Genomic DNA, 16,824 nt, shown 5'->3' on the forward strand with positions numbered 1-16,824 from the left:
AATTTACAAAAGCAATGTTTAGAAATAATATAACTAATGATAGAAGAACAAATTAAATATACTGTAAGTAAGCAATAGTTTGTCATATAGCCATTAAAAATATTTTTCAGTACTACTGACGTGGGAAAATGCTCATGATATAATATTAAAAGATAAAGTATTTGTATACAACATGTAGTTCCAGATGTATATGTATATGTATTTGTTTGTGTTAAATCGCTTCAGTCCTGTCCGATTCTTTGTGACCCCATGGACTGTAGCCCGCCAGCCTCCTCTGTCCATGGGATTCTCCAGGCAAAATTACTGGAGTGGATAGCCATTCCCTTCTCCAAGGGATCTTCCCAATCCAGGAATCAAACCCAGGTCTCCAGCATTACAGGCAGATTCTTTACCGTCTGAGCCACCAGGGAAGCCCCATATATATACATACATATACTCATATATTGGAGAAGGGAACGGCAACCCACTCCAGTATTCTTGCCTGGAAAATCCCATGGACAGAGGATCCTGGAGGGTGGGCTGTAGTCCTTGGGGTCACAAAGAGTTGGACATGACTGAGCGACTAACACATACTCATGTGTGTGTGTATACACACACACACACACACACACACACACACATATGTATAGTATATATATACATGGGCTTCCTAGGTGGCACTAGTGGTAAAGAACCCACCTGGCAATGCAGGAGACTTAAGAAACGCAGGTTCAATCCCTGGGTAGGGAAGATCCCCTGGAGAAGGGCATGGCAACCCACTCCCAGAATTCTTGCCTGGAGAATCCCCATGGACCAAGGAACCTGTCAGGCTACAGTTCATGAGGTCACAAAGAATCAGACCCGACTGAAGTGACTTAGCACGCATGCACACATACTCATATACACAGAGACAGAACTAAAAGTAGAAGTTATTGTATCACAATTATAAGAATATATCTCTTATTATAGAAGGACTATCTTTTTATGGTAGTGCCAGATTTTTCTTTTTACTTTTATGTATTTTCTGAACTCTCTATGATTAGCATGTATGACTTTATATCAAGGAATTAGGTTTAAAAAATATTTTAATGATGACCCCATCAAAATGATAGCATAGGGTTGACAAATCAAGTCCTATTTTAATCTCTTATTTATTTACCCCATTTGACTGAGATTTATCCCGCACTATCGTGGAAGACCTCAGAGTTACAGTTCTGGAAGATCATTCCCAACACAAACCCCTCTCGGTATATTTCCCATGTAGCTGGTAATTAGTTGATAAGTAGCTTCCCCTGTGGCTCAGCTGGTAAAGAATCCACCTGCAATGTGGGGGACCTGGGTTCGATCCCTGGGTTGGGAAGATCCCCTGGAGAAGGAAGAGGCTACCCAGTCCAGTGTTCTTGCCTGGAGAATTTCATGGACTGTACAGTCCACAAGGTTGCTAAGAGTTGGACACGACGGAGCAACTTTCACTAACATCCTTAAGCCCAGTTTGCCTGCAGGAAGCTTTAAAGTACCTTTAAAGCAATAAAGTACCTTTTCCTAAGGTATACAAAAAGGCAGTTAAGATCTGGGTTTTCCATTGAGAAAGCTGGGCAAGAAGGTTAAGGATCCTGGAGCAGGCAGGGCATGTGAACATTAATTACCCCCACCTTTCACAATTCACAGGAAGCACATTAACAGCCTACATGAAGTCATCTAGTAGGTAGTTGAAGTCTCCGTGAAGGCTTAGGGCAGTTGTAACAGAAACAGTGTGCTTTTCCCTTGAACATTTCTCCTCTTGGGCTCATACTTTTTCACAAGGGTGAATGGATAGCAGGTCTAACTGCAGCCTCATAGGCCTTCTCCTTATGAAATTTCTGTTCAGGGGACATGACGTAACTCACATAATCATGTAACAGGCCACGTTCCCCTATATTTTTTTTAATGTTACCCTATACCTCTGTACTTCAACATTTCACCTCACTCTGGAAATTTTGACTTGTCCAGGCCATGCAGCGTTCTTAATAGAAACTGGCCTGAACCAGAAGAGAATCATAAGTCATAGCAACATGACTTCATCATTGCATAAACGGGAAGACTGTGGCATAAAATGAATGATTAGCCCAAGATCACAAAAGTTGGAACTAGAAACTGAGACTTCTAGAACTTCCCTTTTCACTCGTCTATGCTGGAACTTCCCAAAAGGTGTGCAGAGAATGCTGTTCTGGGAGCTGTTGACAGTTGTGCTGCAAAGAGCAGAGTTCGGGGGTCACATAAACCCCAGGGTGATCTCATTTCCGTCCTCACACTTGGAGAGCAGTAGTGCGTATTAACACATTAAAGGATCCCTGCGATAGGACAGATGCTAAATCAGATGGGATGTGGGAAGGGCAAGCATAAACGAGGAATACCCTCGCTAAGTCAGGATGTATTTTCTCCCAAGCCAAAGTACAGGGTGGAAGCAGGGGTGGTGGGGGAGAGCTGCTCACAGGTTCTTTGTGTGTGTGTTTTGGAGGAGAGGAGCTTGTCACCAGACCAGCAGCTTCTGCCTCAGTTAGATGCTGCTGCTGCTGCTGCTAAGTCGTTTCAGTCGTGTCCAACTCTGCAACCCTATGAACTGCAGCCCACCAGGCTCCTCTGTCCATGGGGTTCTCTAGGCAAGAATACTGGAGTGGGCTGCCATTTCCTTCTCCAGTCAGATGAGTGTTACTCAAATGTAAGAACATATGTTATTGTTAAACTGGGCTCTGCTTACAAAGGCCTGTGATTCCGGTACCCAGCTTAATGACGGGTACCACCTGAGAGATGCCCAGTTCTCTCTCTAAGTCAGAGGCGCAGCAGTGTTGCATAATGCGCGCCCATGCTGTCGCTCCAGTCACGTCCGACTCTTTGACACCCTGTGGGGTGCAGCCCACCAGGCGCCTCTGTCCATGGGATTCTCCAGGCAAGAATACTGGAGTGGGTTGCCATGCCCTCCTCCAGGGGATCTTTCCGACTCAGGGATCGAACCCTCATCCCTGTGTCTCCTTTATTGGCAAGCAGATTCTCTACAGGAGCACCACCTGGGAAGCCCATATTGCATAACGGTTAAGAGCAAACTGAATAAAAACCAATTCGATCCAAATCCTGGTATGTTCTCTCATTAACCTTGGGCAAGTGCTTCCATCTCCACCTCTGTAAAACAGATTATATTAATAGTAACAGTACCCATCTCGTAAGACTGACGTGTGAGTTAATATGTGTAAAGCATTTAGAACACTGTTGTGCTCAAAATAAGAACTGTGTTGTTATCATTAGGTTCCACGGCACCCCCAGTTTGGGCATTAAAGGTTCTTTTTTGCTGCCACTGCAGCCAGGCTTAAGTGTGAGCATTTACACAAGAGATCAGGCTCGTGTGGCTTTGGGTGTTTTACCCCTTTATGAGGAGCCTGTCCTGTATGTTTTTGTTTGTTTTGCTATTTAGTTAAGTGTGGTTTTTTTTTTTTTTTCCTTTCTTCCAGTTTTATTGAGATCTAATTTTTTAAAATAAGGTCTTTATTATTATACACACCAGAGCAACATGAGGCAAGTCATTATCCAGGTTGGGTGACTTGGAGACTGGAAAAATCTGTCACAAGTATCCCGTGAGTCCAACCATGTCCATAAAAAAGTAAACCTTTTTTGCCATCAAGACACAGCTCAGGCCTTCTTGGCTAAAGATGGATCATGTCCACACCTTTTCCAGGCAGAGAGGTGGACACCCATTATGGCTCTGTGTAAGTTTCGGGTATATGACGTACTGATCTGACTTACGTACATCGTGAAATGATTACCACAGTAAGTTTAGTGAGCGTCTGTCATCTCATATTGTTGTTTAGTTGATCAGTCATGCCCAACTCTGCGACTCCATGGACTGTAGCCCACCAGGCTCTTCTGTCCTTGGGATTCTCTAGGCAAGAATACTGGAGTGGGCTGCCATTCCCTTCTCCAGGGGATCTTCCTGACCCAGGGATTGAGCCTGCATCTCCTGCACTGCAGATGAATTCTTTACCACTAAGCCACCAGGGAAGCTCATCATCTCATATAGATATAAACTGAAAGAAACAGAATTTTTTTTCCTAATGATGAGAACTCTTCCGATTTACTCTCTTGACGACTTTCATATATAACATACAGAAGTGTTAAATAATCATGTCGTACATTTCATCCCTAATACTTGTTTATTGTTAACTGGAAGTTCGTATCTTTTGGCCACCTTCATCCAGTTCTCTCTCCTACCACCCCCTCCTTCAGGTGACCACAAAGCTGATCTCTTTTTCTGTGTGTTTGTTTTTGAAGTATAATTGGGCTTCCCTGGTGGCTCAGATGGTAAAGAGTCCACCTGCAATGCAAGAGTCCCGGGTTCAATCCCTGAGTCAGGAAGATGCCCTGGAGAAGGGAATGGCTACCTACTCCAGTATTCTTGCCTGCAGAATTCAATGAACAGAGGAGCCTAGCGAGCTACAGTCCAGGGGGGTCATAAACAGTCAGACACAACTGAGCAACTAACACTTTCACTTTTCCCTGACCTATAACATTATGTTAGCTGCTGGTCCACAACATAGTGATTACATAGTTCTATACATTACAACGTGTAATTTATAGTTACAAGTAACTGGCAGCAAATTGTGTAGTGTTTCAGATTCCCATAGAAGGTGAAATATTTTTCTTTGGTCATGTATTTTTGAGGTGATGTTATTGGTCTTAGTACTTTACCTTCTTTCAGAGTTTTAAAATGACAACAGTTTAGAGTTGTGCCATCTAACTTTAAAGTTTTCTGTGGAAACTGGAAACATATTTTATAAAGAAAGTATGGAACTGTTGCTAGGGACATCTTCAGAAAATAGGAACTTTATAGGAACATTATTGGCTGTAGCAGTTGCCACTGGAAATAGCAAAATTTAATGGGAAAAGGGATTCCCCACCCCATTCCCCCTTCCAGTTCGCAATGCGAGGAAAAGTTCTGATGGGAAGAACTCACTCACAGGGGACTTACATTCAGAAGCATTTGTTTTGTCGAATCTTTTGGAGCAAGGAAGAGAACATCTTAAAGAGTCTGAGAGCTGGAAAAGGTGAATCATGCCCAGTTTCTTGTTGCATATGCAAATGAAAAAGAAACAGATGGTACCTCAGAAAAATGAAACAAAATCAGAGAGGCATATGCCATGCTAATGTAAAGTCTAATGCATCACCAGTATGCTACAGAAGACTCTGAGTGGTCCAGTGTCCCTGTATCCAAGGTGGGGACTCTGCGGTCAGAAAAGGCCAGGAGGCCAAGCATTGAACCTGCCCAGGCTTCTCAGAGCAGCACTTCCATACAGCCAGGTGCCCTGGATCGGGCTCGATAGACTTGGCCTAGGGTTTGTTATTCCTCCTGCTGCTGATCATGTAATTCTTCGTTTGCATGCTGGATCCTGTTCTTTTCTCAGCATTTTCTTTAACCAGCGAAAGTTGCGGCTCTTTGCTAGATTATAGCCCTAAAATATTCTTGTTTTTGTTTTTGGAAGGTCTCTACATGGGGTGGCGGTGGGGGGTGGGGGTACATGACTTGTGTTGAATTTTAGAAGCTGGAACTAAGATTTTGTTAGAGAAGGAGAAATGACAAGAGATAAAGGGAGAAGCAGGCGTTCTGCACACCACGAGTCAATGAGAGGTCCACTTCCAGATGTCGGATTCTTTTCTGGCAGGGACTCATTGATTGTAAGCCCTTACCTTTTGGCATACCTGTAGTAATTATTTTGGATGGAACTGCCTTCACCGCATGACTGTTGGTGCACGTGGAGTCAGAATTGAGAGCCCTCTTCTCTCATTGGCTACATTTCTCACTGTTTCTCCCTTTCCCTTCCCTCCCCCTCCCCTCCCGCCTCCCCCGTCCTCTGCGTGCCCTTCCCCCTGCCCTGTGTTATTTGCTTTGGGCCTTCACTGAGTTCACTTTTCACAGGGTCCTGTTCTTTGGATGTGGGAATTGTGTTCCTTCTCAGTGATGCTGGTGGGAGTCCCTTAATGAGCTGGGAACACGGTTCTTAACGAGTAGTTCCCAGCTTGGCCTCGCCTGGCCAAATAAAACATTCTGGTTCCTAGGGATGAGTAATTTTAGCAAAACACTTTAGACTGTTGAACTACAGCTGTGTCTCCAACATGAGTTTTCAATGTGTATAGTTAGATTTCCCAGAGAACAGCTGACCACCTCTAGAAATATAGAACACCCCTCCCCAAATTAGTGAATTTGAACTAAATTAAACGAGATGGATTTTTTAAACAAGATGGGTCCCTACATGATGATAAAAGGAAGAATCAACCAACAGGCACTTGTAACAGTTCTCCTTGCATATATCTAATATACCTATAAGATGTATAACTAAAAACTGATAGAATTACTAGAAAACATGAAGAAATTCAAAATAAGAGTGGAAGATGTTAATATACATGTCAGTAATTGCCACTTGAGCCACCAGGGAAGCCCAGGTGATAAAACATAGAAATTCATAAACATATAGAAGATTTGAAAAACATAATTAAGTCTATCCATAATTATGTATAGAACTGTGCCCCTAACAATTAGATACTGCATATTCTATTTTGAAAATTTTGTAATTGGTTGTGTATGGAGGCAGATGGTTACTTATGTGGTGATGATTTCATAATGTATGCAAATATCAAACTACTATGTAATTTACCTGAAATCAATATGATATTGTATGTCAACTATTTAAAATATATATATATATGTTAAATAAATATTTATCTACTAGGTCAGGAGCTGGCAAACTATGACCCATAGACCAAATCCAACCTGGATGTATTTTTGTTAATAAAGTTTGTCAGAAAACAGCCACACCCAATCTGATTTTGCATAATAGCAGAATCCAGTAATTACTGACAGAGACCTTATTGCTCTGCAAATCCTACAGTTATTTTCTGTGTGGCCCTAAAAACCTAAAAAGTGCACTGATCCCTGTGCTAGAAAATAAAACAAGTCTTTTATTAAAAAGTCTTGTTAAATAAATCTTTTATTAAAAAATGCAGGCCATTTTTCCAACCACAATATAACAAAAAGGTAACTTTTGAAAAATCTGTTTGGAAATGTAACAATACACTTCTAAATAACTCATCAGTCAAAGAAAGTCATTATAGAGTCTTTAAAAATATTTAGAATTAAATAATGATGAAAATGCTATAATATTAAAGTGTATGGTATTCAGATTAAGTTATAAAGCATTAAGAAAATATATGGACTTCCCCGATGGCTCAAGAGGTAAAGAATCCACCTGCAATGCAGAAGACAGAGAAGGCAACGGTTCGGTCCCTGGTCGGGAAGACCCCCTAGAGAAGGACATGGCACCCCCTCCAGTATCCTTGTTTGAGAAATCCCATGGAAAGAACAGCCTGATGGGTTACGGCCCAAAGGGTCGCCAAGAGTTGCACACAACTGAACAGCTAAGCACACACACAAGAAATTTTATATCCTTAATGCTTACATCAGATGGAGAAAAACGGTGGGCTAAACATCCAGCTACAAAAAGTAAGAACTCAATAGAGTGTACTTAAAGTGAAGAATCTTAATTAGTGCGCTAGAAATCAAAGAAGCAATAGAAAGCATAATAAAGAACCTAGTTTTTTTTTTTTAAGAAATATGTCTCCAAGATAGAACAAGAAAAACAAGTTGCAAATAAAAAATGAAAGAAAAGAAAAAAGAAAACATATCTACATAGAATGATCACCCCTCTCCAATAAATTTTAAAAGTAAAACAACAAGTTACCTGGAAAAATATTATTTACCAAGATGGAGTAAAAAAATGAAACATCTAAGTAATTATATAACCATTAGAAATTGAAGCATTTGTTAAAACATACCCACAAAAAGAATATTACACTCTGCTTCTTTTACTAACAGATTTTACCGAATATCAATAAACAAGTCATCTTAACTATATACAAATATTTCAGAGAATAGAAAGTGAGGAGACATTCCCAACTCTTTTATGAAGTTAAAAAAAGTGAAAGTGTTAGTCACTCAGTCATGTCTGACTCTTTGCAACCCCGTGGACTATAGCCTACCAGGCTCCTCTGTTCATGGAATCCTCCCGGCAAGAATACTAGAGGGTAGCCATTCTCTTCTCCAGGGGTCTTCCCCACCCAGGGATCGAACCCACGTCTCCTGCTTGCAGGCAGATTTTTTACCATCTGCACCACCAGGGAAGCCCTTTTATGAAGCTAATATAGCCTCAATACTTAAACCAGACAAAAACAATACTAGGAAGGAAAATTATGTAAATAAATGTCGAAAATAAAATGGTAGCCAAAATATAACCAACATTATTAAAAAAGAAATATATCTTGACAAATTGGGATTTATCCTAGGAATAGCAAGAATGATTTATTTAACATTAGACAACATATTTTTACAGTTTTCCACATTAACAGATTATAGGAGAAGCCTATATGATCATCTCAGTAAATGCAAAAACAAAAAGCATTGCATTAAGCTTAACACCTATTCATGATTTTAAAATAAAAGGACAAACAGACCTCTTAGCAACCAGAATAGAAGGAAACGTCATTTAGCTAAACATTTAGCTGTAAGCACCGTCTTCTCATGCAAGGGTAGTATGAGGGTTAAGCTTGTGGACTCAGACATTAGAAAGTTAGCTTCTATCATTATTTTTTAAAATTGGGCTTATTGAGGAATAATTTACATAGTAAATAACTTACATAGTAAAATTAGCCCATTTTTGTGTATGATTCCATGAGTTTTTTGTAATGCAGCCCACTCCAGTATTCTTGTCTGGAGAATCCCATAGACAGAGGAGCCTGGCAGGCTACAGTCCATAGGGTCACAAAGCTTCAGACGCAACTGAGCACATATTGAATGACTGACAGTTGTGTGACCACTACCACAATTAAGACATAGAACGTTTCCAACAGCCCCAGAAGTTTCCCATCTCCAGTCCCCGGTAACTGTTGATCTGTTTTTTATTCCTATAGTTCTGCCTTCCCCAGTACCACACATTATATAGCCGTTTGATTCTGGCTTCTTTTGCTTAGCGTCATGCTTTTGAAACTTACCAGGTTGTGTGTTTCAGTAATTTATTCTGCTGAGAAAATTTGAGAACCATAGGAGAGTTAAGCAGGTCTATAGCTAGGGCAGATCTAGTTTTTTGTGAGGCATAAAGCTTATTATGCAGTGCGGCGGGGTGAGGCCTCTTAGGAAAAGAATACAAAATTACAGATACAAAATAAGTTATGAAAGAAATTGTTATAACAGGACTGTTATAAACACAAGAATTCTGAAAAGTTTTATTCATTTTCATTAGATAAGAAAAAACTGTTTTTTTTTTAAACTGTAAAATGCTTTGTCTAATATATTCCTATATGAGAGACTTTCCATTTTGAACACACAAAACAAGAACCTAATTTTCGGCTTACAGTTTTACATTTTTGATGATTAGAAGAATTTTCCACTGACTAGTTTCTGGTTTCATTCATCCCAAATCTGCTTTCTCCTCCACTTCCTGCATTGTTCCAAGGAAGGAAGCTACAAGTGTGTTTGTGTTACAATCCACAGCTTCTCGCCCTGCACACTTTGTGTCAGATGTCTGGTAGGTTGGCATAGGGTGGCAGGAATATTCCTGGAAACATTCCTACACCAGGACAGCTAGCAGCAGTTTAACTATAGGCTTTATGATTATGAACCTTATTATAAGGTTATAATATTTCATTAAACTCAGAGTCTGTCCAATCATCTCCTTCTAATTGGATCCCCAGAATGCTCACTCCAGCTCCAACACTCGGTAGGAGAGCGACAGAGATGAGTTCTGAGTGGAAATAGACAGCGGTCTATTGTACTTATTTTAATCCCCATATATCTTTCTTTTGCTAATTTTTAAAGAAAAATTAACTATGAGCCACTGCCAGTACTCTCCCTAGGGCCTTGAAGGAGTCCATGCAAGCAAATACTTAGAAGCTTACAGAAGTTGCTGAGAAATTGGATTTCTGATACTTCTCATAAAGAGGACAAAGACAGGAATTGAAGGAAAAAGATATGTGCAACTTTTAATTTTAGCTTTTTGCTCTTTTCGCCTGGGGTTGAAAAAGAACAGTGTACTTGACTCCACTTCTGGAAGAATTTAACGAATCCCATCTGGTCGTGTCCTCTTTTCTTTTCTTTTTTTTTGATGTGGCCCCTCTGGGAGTTGGAAACAAGGCGGCCCCGTCGTGGTGACTCCACGCCGTGGGCTGAATCAGCCGCTAGAACTGAGTGGCACGGTCCTGGCTTCAGTTTCTCAAATGCCGGCAGTCCTGGAGGGATCCAGCGGCTGGAGCCAGGCTGGCTAGATTGGGTCCCCATGCTGTTCTTGTCATACTTTAATGGAAATCACAGAAATAGCATCTTTACTTCAGAAAAGCAGTTTTCTTTTTGCAACTGAAAAGCATCACAGGCTAAAGAAACAATTTATTCAACCTTTGTCTGATATTAATATCTGATATATATAAATATGATGTTAATATAAGCTGATATTAATATAATTAATAGAGTATAATGTATTAATATAACCCCTGCTATTTTATCAATATATATTACATTTCATCCATCATTTTGCTTTTAGCTATACTGTTGTATTTGAAAAAAGTTTCTTATAAATAGCATATAGCTGCATGCATGCTCAATCATGTCCAACTCTGCAACCCCATGGACTGTAGCCTGGCTGGCTCCTCTGTCCATGGAATATTCTAGGCAAGAATACTGGAGTGGGTTGCCATTTCCTACTCCAGGGGATCTTGACCCAGGAACTGAACCTGTATCTCCTGCGTTGCAGTCAGATTCTTTACCCCTGAGCCATCTGGGAAGCCCCAGCATATAGTTAGGTCATGTGCTTTAATCCGCTTTGTCAGTCTCTGCCTTTAAATTGGTGTGTTTAGATCATTTAAATTTATATAATTATTGATATGTTGGGATTCAAATCTGTCATTTTATTTCATCTTTTCTGTTTATTTGCTATTTCTTGTTTATCTTCCCTGCCTTCTTATGAGTTACTTGAACTTTTTAGAATTCTGTTTTTATTTGTCTTAATATTTTTTAGTGTACCTCTTTGTATAGCTTTTTTTAGTGGTTGCTAAAACACTCGTGTGGGGGTTGGCCTCATTACCACTGGGCAGTTTGGAGAGTCCTGATTCTCTACTAGGCTTTCTCTGACCCTAGTCGGGAAGAGGTGCCTTCGTTACTACCAGTAGGAGGTGTAAGTCCAGGCTCACAACATGTCCACTGAACTGCACTGGAGGTGGTGGGGCTAGAGAGCAGGGGTTTCCCACCACCCTTCAGGGACGAAAATCTCTTCAGGAGTTCAGTCCCTACTTGACCACTTCTGACCACCACCCTGACGGAAGGTGGAAGAGAAGTCGGGATGCCTCATTACAGCCAGACAAAGGTGGAAGCTTTGGTTCCCCTCTCAGCCTTTGCTGGTGTAGGCAGGGTCACAGCTTTTCCCTTGTGTTTGGCTGGAATAAGTAGTTGTTATCTAAAGGTTTTCAGTCTTGGTAGGCTGTCCTTTTCCTGGTCATTTTGTTAAATAGAGCATACATTTATTTGCTGGGACTCTTTTTTCTGCTCTCACTTAGCATTTCCAAGTTACTAGCTTCTTTAGCTCCAAGTCTGAGATAATGAGCTAAAAGAAAACCTACTGAGCTCACCACTGTGTTGTTCCCGTGGGCCTCCAGATCCCTAGCCCGTCTGACTTCTTCTCTCAACCTTTCAGAGATTTCCTCTGTTTGTTTTATGTATAATGTTCAGGGTTTTTTGCTGTAACTTAACAGGAGGAATAGGGGAAAATATGACTACTACTGCTTTCTTCCCAGAAATAGTTCTCTAAATACTTTTAATGCCAACTTAATCATTCATTTAAAAAGCCCTGTTAATCTTCTACCTGCTACTGCTTCATTGGGTAGAGTCCTTTTTTTCACTCTACACAGTTATTAGGCAAGATTCTCCTGAAAAACAGAAGCAATAGGGAAATAGATATTTTTGCTACATATCTATCTATATTTATTGTTCTCTCTCTTTGTCTCTCTGTCGTGTGTGTGTGTGTATGTGTGTGTGTGTGTGTGTGTGTGTGGAAAGGAGTTAGCTCATGCAGTTATGGAGGCTGTCAAGCCCCAAGATCAGCAGTGTGGACGACAAGCTGGCCATCCTGGAGAGCCAATGGTTTAGTTGCAATTCTAGTCAGAAGGCTTTGAGAAACAGGAGAGCTGATGGAATAGTTCCAGCTCATTGGCCTGCAGGCTCCAGATCCAGGAATAGCCAAGTGTTTCAAGTCCAAAGGCAGAACAAATTATCTTACTCAGGGTGGGTCATACTTTTAGTTCTATCCCAGCCATACCTGATTGGCTATACCCTTCCACAGTAGGAGGGCAATCTGCATTATTCCAGTCCACCAATTCAGTGTTATCTCAACCAGAAACACCTACAGAGAAACATCTAGGGTAATGTTTGACCAAGTATCCGGACCACCCTGTGGCCCAGTCAAGTTGATACATAAAACTAACCATCTCAGGACTACCGGACTAGTTAATCTGTACCTAAATATGAATTCTGACCAGTATTACTCAAGACTCACGTTTTGGGCTTGGAGATATACAGAAAAACTCAAAGGGAGTGAGTGAAGTCTTTCAAAGATTCAAAAATGTGTTCAGAGAGAACAGCCACTAAAATCTGAAGGACAGGATAGCATTATGGGAAGTAAAAAACTTATGGTTGCCATGTTTCTTTAAAAGAGCTTTTTAAACAGAAAAATTGTTAAAAACTTTTATTATTAAAAACTTTTTTCCTGATTCTTAGGATAAGAAGTTACTTTTTCCAGTGTTGAAAGATTTTATAAATTTAAAATAAGAATTCCTCTTGATGTATAATCCTTTTGTCACGTTCTCTTTCGTTACCGCTGGAGCCAGCACACAGGTGTTGAGAGCTGGCTGGGTCTCAACAGGCAGCATCGCTTCTGGGGAAAGACTTTGGACTCAGAGAGATCTGGGTCCCCAGGTGTGTGACCTAGGGCAAATTACCTTATCCCTCCAAGCAACAACTTTTCCACCTGAAAATGGAGAGTAACTCAGTGTGTGTTCCTTAATTAAACAGTCTCAGTTTTAGATCTGAATAATCTTCATTTGTGTAGTTTTATAGGTAACGCTGCCACCTTGGTTCTTCAATCGCCATCTTCATTTTGGATCATTTTCTCAAATTCAGCTTCTTAGAGGTGAAATTATCGCGTCAAGGGACAGAGCCTTCTGAAAAGATGGTACCAAGATTACACTAGAAATGGGAGAAAGAGCAAGGCGCTTCTCTAATTTTTAATCTTTATGTTTCCTAGGAGCATCAGATGATGAAGGGGGAGGAGACACAGAAATGGCGCAGCAGGACACAGCTCCAGGTCCTGCCCTGTCCAAGAAAATCAAACCGGTGAGAGTCACAGTTGTTGGCTCTGCAATCAGCCTCTTCTTCCCTTCTGCAGTGTTCCCTCTGTTGCAGTGCCAGTTGTGGGTGGGCTTTGAGGGAAGCTTGTACCTTCTCTGCCTTTGAAAGAGTCAGGCTTCATTAATTACAGACCAGCAAGGTCTGTTTTCCCTCTAATGTTTTTTTTTTGTTTGTTTGTTTGTTTATAAGAGAAATGTATTGTACAATAATGATATCTCAGATTCTTGTAGTATATTTTTACCAAAGACCACACCTTATTCTTTTGGGTATAGTTCCTAGGAGGAGACAAATAGCATAAATATAGGCAAGATGAGCCCCACAATCAATGCATATGATCATAGGGCCAAACCATGCTGTGAGGAGGCTCTCAGGGCCTCATGACTGCCTAGCATCATGTCTGTTGTGTGAATTCTTATCAGAGATTCTCCACCTTCATATTACCACAAGTGGGAATCTGATAGACTTTGCTTCTTGGACTTATGGTCTTTTATTGCCTTTTCATTCTTTTTATTGGCCACTCACATTCATTTGCAGCTTTTTCACCTTATGTGTCCCTCCAACCGAATTGGTAACCATGTGTGATTTTTAAAGGACTACCTACTGTCAGTCCAAAGTCACCATCTCCTTCTCAGAAATGACTTGTGATCTTATTCATTGTTGTGAATTCACTAAATCATATCCTACTCTTTGCGACCCTCTGGACTGTAGCCCACCAGGTCCCTCTGTTCTTGGGACTTCCTGGGCAAGAATACTGGAGTGGGTTGCTCTTTCCTTCTCTGGGAGATCTTCCCAACCCAGGGATCAAACCCGAGTTTCCTGCTTTGGGAGGCAGATTCTTTACCACTGAGCCACCAGGGAAGCCCGTTCTTATTGTAGGTGGCCCTAAACTCATTCCACTAGAGGGTGACTCTACCCAAAGTTTGTGACCAGGCTTAGGATAATTGTGGGAAGCAGTTTTTGCATTGTGGTTACCTGCAAGCTGTGATTCCTTGGGCAAGTTAAACTCTCTGTGCCTCATCTCTCTATTGGTAAAATGGTGTTAATTGTATTTTCTTCACAGAGTTGCTCTGGGGATTGAATGATTAATACTTATTAAGCTCTTTAAATAGTGGTTGGCAGAGAGTAAACACCGAAGTGATAAATATTATAGTGAAATATACTTCAGGTCTTTTATTTTCTCTTTGTGGGGCGGGGGATGCCGAAAAATTTACATAGTTAATGTATAATCCATCTTGGTTTTCTCTCCAGCCATTAAATATTTAACTCCGAGGTCCTATATAAATTTCAGTTTTAATCATTCTTTCTAAGACCTACAGGTTAACATCTTTAGCTTTTCAATTGATCTCACCAAGATGGGGTTTTATTTTTATCTTAACTTACTTCACTGACCACACCATAGTCGTGCCTTCTTTAACCTCTGCCTCTAATAGATGACTCCCTGCAGAACTTGTTTCCCAGTATCCTTTGTAGCCATTGACTTTCTTTTTCCTTACTTTCTCCTGTGATTTTCTTTTTGATTGCACCTCACTTTTTCTGGGCTCTTTGGTGAAAGAATAAATTTGCATTAATAAACTCACTCAGGTATGAATCTTTACTGTCTTTTTATTGGCAGAGCCTTCGCCTTGCTGTATATCCACCTATTTTTTACCTTCTTCCTCCTTGAGTCTTCTTTTCCCATGATCAAGTTAGATAAATGACAGGGAACCACAGGAAGAAAAGAGAAAAATTGAGGAAGAAAAAGTTAAACACATTCTTAATTGCCGTGAGCGTTCACCTATCTTTCAGCAACCCAAGTTTCAACACTAATAAAACAATTGGTTGAGCACTCAGCACAGGCGCTGTGTAAGGTCATGACTCACAATCATCACAGCTGCCCTGGGAGGGCAGGGAGATCCCATTTGACCAAGAACCTGAAGCTCAGAGTGAGGGGTACCAGGAGTCATGACCCATTTGACTGCCTTCAAGGCACCCCCTGAGGATGACACTGCTCCAGTTCCCTTTCCACCTGTCCTTCCTCGTTCAGCTTGGAAAAATTAGGTTAACTGTGTCATCAAGTGCTTTGTTGGTTACATACCATTGGTATTTTCTGCTAAGGGAAAAAAAAAATCACAAAAAGTTAAGATTTTACTGTTCACTTTAACCTCTTTCAACCTGCTCTGATTTCTTTTGCTAACAAATTGCTTTAAAGAATCAAGGTCCTAGGTAGACACAGTGCCCTAATCACTCGCCCAGGCCTGTCTTTACTGCCCTGATCAGAATTCACACAGGGATCTCCTTGTGCCCTCTGCCTCATTTAAGTGTTATCCATCTCACTCCCTGGTCTCCCCACCAGGCTGTACACCTCTGTGCATCTCCACTGCCCCTGGCACAGAACCTTCACTGAACTGACACTCATTTGTGAAAAGGAGGCATGAATGACTAGCCTGGAATCCCAGTTTTCTTACCACTCTTCCCATCTCAACCCCCCATGTCCCAGCTGTGAGGCATCAGCTCCCTGACCCTTGTCCTGTCATCAGCCCCTCCTTGAAGGGTCCCCGACCTTGATGTTAGAGCTGGGAATCTTCCCTCTTCCGGCCCGAATACCACACAGTCCCTCGAGCTCCTCTCTGGCCTCCCCGTCCTGTCTCCTGATGCTCTGCTCCCTCTGGAACTCATCTCACCACCCCAAGGACCACCTTTTCGTCTGGCTGACTGCTTTCTTGAGTCCTTCTCGAGTTGCTTATGCACATAAAGGCTGAGTCTCCAACTAGTCCATAAGCACCTTAGGGACCAGCATTTCGTTTGTGTCTGCTGTAGTAACCTAGCTCAGCCATAGGTGCATTTGGCACATATAACCAAGTATTTGTTTTCTAACAGTAATTATACTTTTTTTTGCTGGATAAAAAAGAAAAATAAAAGAAATTATTTTTTGCTATATTTAAGTTTTGAATGTTTTTTCAAATTCGCTTGTTTGCTGTTCTTTAAGGTTTTTTCTGTGTTTGTTTTGTTTTGTTAAACTTGCATAGCAGCTGCCTGGCCTTATGCTGCTAGCTGTACTGTGCGTTTAGACTTTAATATCACCAGGTGAGAGTATGTGTCCAGTTGGATGGCGTTTCCTCCTTTGCCTTAGCTGGGCCTGCATTTCTCTTACTGAGTCTACATCTCCCATCTGTCCAGTTTTTCAAGCAGCAGATTTATAACTTTATAAAAGTTTTTTACCCTTACAACTACATCATCTCTAGCAACCATTTTACATCTGAATAATCATCCTTGGCCTCCTTAATAATGTGAGTATAAAGATTTGCCAAGAGTTCTGTTTTTTTTTTTTTTTTTCCAAATACTGCTTCCAAAATAAATCATGAACTCCCCTACTTCTAGAGATTGCATCACCCTCTTTCCTCCTA

The 16,824-nt window shown here is 41.0% G+C and overlaps 1 protein-coding gene across 2 annotated transcripts in view; it reads left to right on the forward strand.

The window, feature by feature from the left end:
* Nucleotides 1-16,824, forward strand: part of CMSS1 (cms1 ribosomal small subunit homolog) — a 390,283-nt gene that overhangs the window by 331,555 nt on the left and 41,904 nt on the right. For both annotated transcript variants that reach the window (XM_061134416.1, XM_061134417.1), the window contains one exon: nucleotides 13,338-13,426. In XM_061134416.1, coding sequence (XP_060990399.1) covers nucleotides 13,338-13,426 — 89 coding nt within the window. The remainder of the gene's footprint in view (nucleotides 1-13,337; nucleotides 13,427-16,824) is intronic.

The sequence above is a fragment of the Dama dama genome, chromosome 31 (assembly GCF_033118175.1).
Source record: "Dama dama isolate Ldn47 chromosome 31, ASM3311817v1, whole genome shotgun sequence".
NCBI classification, from domain to species: domain Eukaryota; kingdom Metazoa; phylum Chordata; class Mammalia; order Artiodactyla; family Cervidae; genus Dama; species Dama dama.